Source organism: Pagrus major, chromosome 12, assembly GCF_040436345.1.
Source record: "Pagrus major chromosome 12, Pma_NU_1.0".
Classification (NCBI taxonomy): domain Eukaryota; kingdom Metazoa; phylum Chordata; class Actinopteri; order Spariformes; family Sparidae; genus Pagrus; species Pagrus major.
The window spans coordinates 15,028,038-15,034,942 of NC_133226.1; the positions used below are offsets into that span (position 1 = coordinate 15,028,038).

At 43.9% G+C, this 6,905-nt stretch overlaps 1 protein-coding gene across 1 annotated transcript; it reads left to right on the forward strand.

Annotated features, from left to right (window-relative positions):
- The first annotated feature begins 1,856 nt into the window (after positions 1-1,856).
- trim69 (tripartite motif containing 69) lies at positions 1,857-6,889 on the forward strand. The gene is made up of 6 exons (XM_073478709.1): positions 1,857-2,598; positions 3,086-3,181; positions 3,655-3,888; positions 4,535-4,557; positions 4,652-4,767; positions 4,914-6,889. Exons 1-6 carry the CDS (start codon positions 1,957-1,959, stop codon positions 5,456-5,458), a joined length of 1,656 nt encoding a protein of 551 aa, XP_073334810.1. The 5' UTR covers positions 1,857-1,956; the 3' UTR covers positions 5,459-6,889.
- The last annotated feature ends 16 nt before the right edge of the window (positions 6,890-6,905 follow it).

Genomic DNA, 6,905 nt, shown 5'->3' on the forward strand with positions numbered 1-6,905 from the left:
AGCTAGCTTGGTAGCTAGTTCCCTTTACCTAGCTAGCCTAGCTAGTTATTAGCCCTGCCTATGAGCAGCATTTCAAGAATGACCGCCACCCCACCCTGTCCTGCCGTCTGACACACTGGTTAGTTTGTTTAGCAAATAGTTTAACTCTTATATTGCTGTTAAAGGATGACCTACAGTATCTAAAATAGTTGACGTCTGAAAGTTAACATACACAGTTTGGGGAAACGAGCAAAAAGAACGGTTAAAAAAACAAACACAAAATGGCCGCTTGTCATCGTCTCCACAGGGCTTCACTCCTGCTCAGACATGTCCAGCACCGCAGACAGCTCCAGCAGCTGCCCAGCACCACGGACAGCAACTGAGTTCAGAGGTCATGTGATTACACTTCTTCTGCTCCTGAGGTACATCTACAGTCCACCTGCAATAATCCTGCTGGTTCAGTCCGGACCACAGGTAGAGGGGGCAGAGGTGAGCTGGGCTACTGGAGCCATTACAGCTGTCTCACCTGCCTCTTCTTACCTACCTGCTTCCTCACACTCTGCTTTATCAGCTTCTCATCACTCTGTCAGTCTGCTCACACTCTGTGCCCTCACCTGTAGGTCTGAGTGAGGGTTTGGGGACGTGTCACGCTGATCACTACACAGGAAAAGAGTAAACATTTTAACTAATAGATATATCCATGAAACTTCCCCTGTTCTTTTATGTATTTGCACCTGAGTCAATTATTTGTCTTTCTACTTAAACTTCACTGCATTTCAAAAATGACTGCCTTTAACCATCTAAACATCAGTTATTTGTAGATTCTCTGCTCCCTCTCAACTGTATTATCCTGTACCATCAGTCATCTTGATTTAATTTTCAGTTTGGACACCAGATGTCACTACTGTCCTGTCAGTAGTACCAGTTCTCTCTGCAAAGAGGAACTCAAACTAAAGCCATAAGCCCCAGAGTTACTTTGGTTTCTAGAACTTTTAATTGGGTTTTATTCACTCCGCAATGTCTGAATTCACTCCACACACCAGACATGATGTTAAATGTGCTCTCTGTGTACACACTCATTTTTAAATCAACATAATCCTAGTTGTACTCTCCTGACCTGTGATTATGTTCCAGTGCATAATCACAGGGTATCTGTGTTGAGTTTACTGCGATACAGTGTGATTAGCCTGATGTAACACCCTGTAATATTTATATTAGACTCTACAGTTATATGCGATTTCCTTGGTAGTAATCCACATAAAACCTCTCAACCACTGTGATGAAAGAAGCTCTAGTTAACTGGACAGATGTTTCAGCCCTCAGGGAACAAGCTGTAAATATCTGTTGTAATAACTGGATCGGGAAAAAGAAACGTCACAGGATGCCAGCAGAGTGTGTATTTGCCCATGGTGGAGCTTTCTTCCTGCAGGGCATTTTCTTTTCTTTGTGTAAATCTCTTAATGATCTTGTTTACCCTTCAGCCACAATGATTACTTACTGGGCAGTGAACCTTTGTCATAAAAAGAAGCAGGAAATATGTTACTGCTCACAGGCTTCTTGTCAAACACACTCATGCGTGGGCATGCACACACTCAAAGTCACATAAAATGGATTTACATTTTTCTGTAGTTACTCTCCAGCAGATTAGGATTAAGTTTAGTGAGGCAGAACTTTTCTTGCAGTTACCGGCCAGGCTTCACTAAACAAACATGCTAAGGATAAAATATCCACGGTCCGCCTCCGTTTCCTGACTAAGATGTGACGTCAGTCTAGAGGGAAAAGGGGGGCCCGCTGAGATCCCCTCACTATCTGCTGAGGATGTGAGAGGCTGTGGCTGATTCTGCACCACCCCCTTCATTTCCCCACAATCAACAGGAAGACTGGAGGCCAACGAGAGCGGCCACACTCTGCAGGAGAGGAAGGACGTAGACGTCCAGCTGTACAGTCCGAACAAAGGAAAACAATCAAGGCAAAGGAATGAGCAAGAATCAGAAAGAAGTGAAGAAAATCAGTTCAGTTTATCTGCAGAACTTGGAGAAGCTAAACCAGGGGATAAAGCCAGACAAGAAAAGTTGGAAAGCAAAGGAAGGAGAGTTTGCTGTGCAAACAGCGATGGAAAAGCTGCGGCAGCCTCCCATAGCTGGAAAAGTAACCAAAAGCTCAGCACACACACACAGAATCAGCAGAGATCTCACCTGCTCCATCTGCTTGGATCTTTTCAAGCAGCCGGTGTCTTTGCCCTGCGATCACACCTTCTGCCAGGCGTGCATTGAGGGTTACTGGACCGGTCCCCGGGGCCCCGGGCAGGGAGGCTCAGGCTCTTGCCCTCAGTGTCGGAAGGTGTACCCCGGACAAAGCTACAGGCCCAACCGCATCGTTGCCAACATAGTGGAGAGCTACTGTCAGGGTCTGGAGGAGAGTGGGACTGCACCCTGCCTGCCAGATGTTGGGGCGACAGAGAGGGCTCCTGCTCCGGTGCCACGCTGCAGCAGACACAGAGAGGAGCTGAAGCTTTACTGCGAGGAGGACCAGGAGCTGGTGTGTCTGGTGTGTGGTCTGTCCCAGGAGCACAGAAATCATACCATGGTGTGTGTCCAGGAGGCTGAGCAGAAGTACAGGGTGAGTTAGCCTCTAAGTTAATGTCTGTGTAGCGCAAAAGAATCAGCAGAATGTTAAGATCTTACAATTTATCTGTTGATGAAGTTTTCAGGATTTCTGGTTATTCTCCAAAATTCTGCACATCAGGATGCATCTCAGGAAGAATACATATTTTACTTTTGCATAGTCGTCTGCACTGCCTGTAATAGTAACAATGTACTTTTATTACATCCTTTACAACAGTGAGCATTGATTTTCTTCTCTAAACATAGACTTTAATACATTTATATAAAACACCCCTTTTTGTGGATGCAAAAGCCCCTTCTTTATCACATATAGTACTTGATATGGTCCTTCCATCATCATTCATTCCATGTCAATCACTGCTGTGTGCAGGTACCACGTCTAAGGAGTTTTTCGTGTGCGTACTGAATGTTTATGCTTCAGACCAAACCGATAAAAGTAGATGTGACATTGTATTTGAAGTGTTGTGTCTCTCTCCGTTCAGGCGTCTCTGAACAGCTCCATGGATTCCCTCAAAGCTGAGCTCAACACAGCGCTGCAGTATGACAGGGAAGCAGAGGAAGAGGTTAAAAAGCTGAAGGTGAGAGGAAACCAGAACGAGGTTTTAGGAGACATATCATGATGCACACGTCACATACAGTAATTGTACAGTTTGACCCACTTAATGTCTTAAAATCAGATTAGACCAGAAAACAATGGATACATTTGCAAAATACATTTGTTAACGTCTAAAATTTCCAACTCATTTGAGTTATAAACATTTCTGGAATGGCCTTAAAATAACCTATATTTTTAGGCTTTATCGTGATACAGTTGACCAGATACCTCAGAAAACTACATAAATTCACTGTAATGCAGCCTAAAAACCAGGAAAAAGCACTTGTCTCATCATGATATAATGATCTCCAAAATCTAAGACGATATATAGTCTCATATCACGATAACGATATAATAATGATATATTGCCCAGCCCTAATGCAACCTAATGCAACGTGAATATAAATGTAAGTGATTCTCCTCAGTGACGTCATCCATCATCTTCCATTTACTCAGGAGCACACTGCTGACCTCAAGCAGCGCATCGAGGCCCAGTTCAGCGACCTGCACCAGTTCCTGTACCAGGAGGAGAAGCTGCTGCAGGTGAAGCTGAAGACGGAGGAGCGCAGAGAGCTGATCCGCCTGGACGAGCACAAGGCCCTGCTGTGCGTGGAGATCTCCCGCCTGCAGAGAGCCGTCCACGAGATAGAGGACAAGCTGAAGGAGCAGGACCCGTTCACTCTGCTGCGGGTGAGTTAGGTTCATATGAACTTCATACACAATGATTTGAGTCCATCTGGAAGTTATTAAGAGCATGATGAGTCAGCTCTGGAGATGATTAAGTTGAGAAATGCTGAGCTTGTGATTTTTAAAGCTATTTGTTTCTAAAGGTATTTATATCACATTGAAACACGAAGTGAAAAAGTAAAAGTTGGGATGAATGACAGCTTTTCTGTGCCAAAATGTTAAACAGGCTCCAATATCAACATTCAAGGTTTAACTGAGCAGGGTGTGGTCCAGTTCGTACCCTATTCTTAAAAGCCATAAACATGTTGATCATGTCGGTTTGCGTGCATTTTGAAGAGCAATCTTTGACATACTGGCGAAAATGTTGCTGCGTTTCTAATAACAAAAGCCTTGAGCGGAGACAGGATGTAGGCCAGTGATCTCACCCGTTGATCTGGAGGATAAGGAGTTTAGCTCAGGCACAGGGCCATACTCAGGCCACGGCTGCGGGACTTTCCCCCAGCCACAGGGAGATCCCACAGGGTGGGATAGCGTGAGCTCAGACATTGATGTAATGTGGAAAAAGCTTTCTCTCCTTTCAGATACGACAAATACTAATCATCACTCTCCATCTCTCTTTTCCTGTGTTTATTCTTGTGCCTTGTTTCAGAGCATCAAAGTCCTCCTCCAGAGGTGAGTGTGGGAAAAGTTTTTTATTACTTGATCCTGCAGAGGTTATTGTTTTTAGTCCCTCTCCTTTCTGTTCTGACTTTGCTTCTGTTGGCAGGCCTTCGCTGAAGTTTGAGAAACCTGCGTTCACACCACCCAGTCTGTGCGAGGGTCGGTTTGCGGGGCCCCTGCAGTACAGAGTGTGGAAATCCATGAAAGGAAGCATTTATCCAGGTACTTTAAGTGACACACATCTCCCTTTCCAAACAACTGACAAGCATTGAATTACACTAGCACCAACATTTTTCATCTAAACATCAAGATGTGTTTTCAAATAATCTCTTAAATCTTTTGTTGTTTTACATTTTCCTTGTTTATAGTTCCAGCAGCCATCACGTTTAACTCCAGCACTGCCAACCCATGGCTCAGCCTTACCTCCTCCCTCACCTGTGTTCGCTACCAGACCTTTAACCACACCGTGCAGGACAACCCTTACAGGTTCAACGCTGCCCTGTCACTGCTGGGGAGCCAGGGCTTCACCCATGGACGCCACTACTGGGAGATCGAAGTCTACAGCAGCACAGTGTGGACTGTGGGAGTGGCGCGAGAGTCGGTGCCCAGAAAGGGAGTCATCAAAGCCCTCCCAGCCAACGGCTTCTGGACTCTGTCCCTCTCTTATGGGATACAGTATATGGCTGGCACGTCACCCCCAAAGGTCCTGTCCCTGGAGGAGCCGCTGGCTCGGATCGGAGTGTACCTGGACTACAAGAGGGGCCTGGTGTCCTTTTACAATGCAGAGAGCATGACACACCTCTACACCTTCAGGGAGACCTTCAGGGAGACACTGTACCCTTACTTTAACTTGGGCTTTCTGGATAAAGTGCATGAGAATGAGCCTCTCAAAGTTTTCTTACCTAAGATTTAAAAACTGTGACAACAAAAGAAAAAGGGAACAAAAGAAACATGTTTTTTGGTAAATAGTTACAGAAAAACATGAAAAAAACAACAACTTTCTATTGTACAGAAATAGATTCAACAGTGGATTTGTAATTGTGTAAACATTAAATATTGGAATTATCTGTCCACAAGAAACAGATGTATCTTAAAGGGGCCCTGTGGAGTTCTCTTGTAAACAAACAAAGTTATGTTTATATTCAGTGTTAGTCATCAAAACACTTCGTGTGCAGCTCGCAGTCCTCGTCTTCCCTGCCTTTGCTGGCATTGCAGCATATCTTGGCATGTAATCGCCACCGAGAACCATAGTTATGCATGTCCCCCCCCTTGACTGCTGTGGGTCAACACATTCAATGTCAAACACTGTCTCTCTGTTTCATTACTCGCAAATGTATTGAAAAGTAGAAAACAGAAAGTAATATTGTTAAGGAGACTGTCACTGTGGATTGTGGATCTTTTTTTTAAAGTGTTGTATAGTGTAGTGAATATGATAGAGAGCCTAGGAAACGAGAGGGGAGGAGCTAGGTGGAGAGGAGACTTGGGGAGGAGATGAGAGAACGGCAGAGGAAACAAAAGAGGAACAATGGCTGGACGTGGCAGCCGTGCATGGGACAACATAGAACCAGAGGAGAGGAGAAAATGACCAGAGAGGAGGGCAGAGCTTGTTAATTGTAAATATCTGAACTTATCTTCATATGACAATGCATAGATTTCTGTACAGCCTTGCCACTCCCTGTTGATCAGTGGAATAGTGCCAGCCCATTGATAGGACTGTGTATTCACCCAAAAGTAAACAGGGAAAAACAGCTCCATAGCACCATTAGAAATCAAAACTTCACAGGGAACCTTTAAGTAATATTTTTATTCAGCACATAATTCAGTTTGTAGACTGGATCTACTGCCACACATTTCACGTCAGAGAAGCTGAGCTTCAGTGAAGAATGTGAAACTGTCTGGTCACTTGACTGCAATGTGCTTTATGTTCTTTTTTTTAAAATCAATTATCTTTCTTGTGCATGATACACTTCATACATTCAATATCTTCATCGATATATACTGTAATGTTTTTGACATGTTGAAAATGATGCAAAAATGTACTGTTAAGTTGATTTCATGGTGTCATATCATACTAATCATGTATTTGGTGCTTTCAAGGTTCTTGGGAGATGTTAAGCTCTTTGATTTGAGTTGGTAACAGAACAGTTATACGACAAGTAAAAGCAACTTTGGTTTAATAGTCTCTTTTATGTGAACAGACGGTTATAATTTTGGACTTGCGGTGCTACATGACAGTACCAACTGTTTACCCTGGTTGATCTAAGGGCTGATGCATGTTAAGTGGCACCCGATGTCACACAGAATTATACGATCAACATTTTTAATAAAAGCAATTTTTTTGAAACTGTTTTTCCCCAAAG

What these genes read in the sequence shown, in the direction of transcription:
- trim69 (XM_073478709.1), top strand. Translation starts at nt 1,957, where the DNA reads ATGAGCAAGAATCAGAAAGAAGTGAAGAAAATCAGTTCAGTTTATCTG. An exon ending in ATCAAAGTCCTCCTCCAGAG is followed by an intron (nt 4,558 to 4,651) that starts GTGAGTGTGGGA and finishes TTCTGTTGGCAG; the next exon opens with GCCTTCGCTGAAGTTTGAGA. An exon ending in GAAAGGAAGCATTTATCCAG is followed by an intron (nt 4,768 to 4,913) that starts GTACTTTAAGTG and finishes CCTTGTTTATAG; the next exon opens with TTCCAGCAGCCATCACGTTT.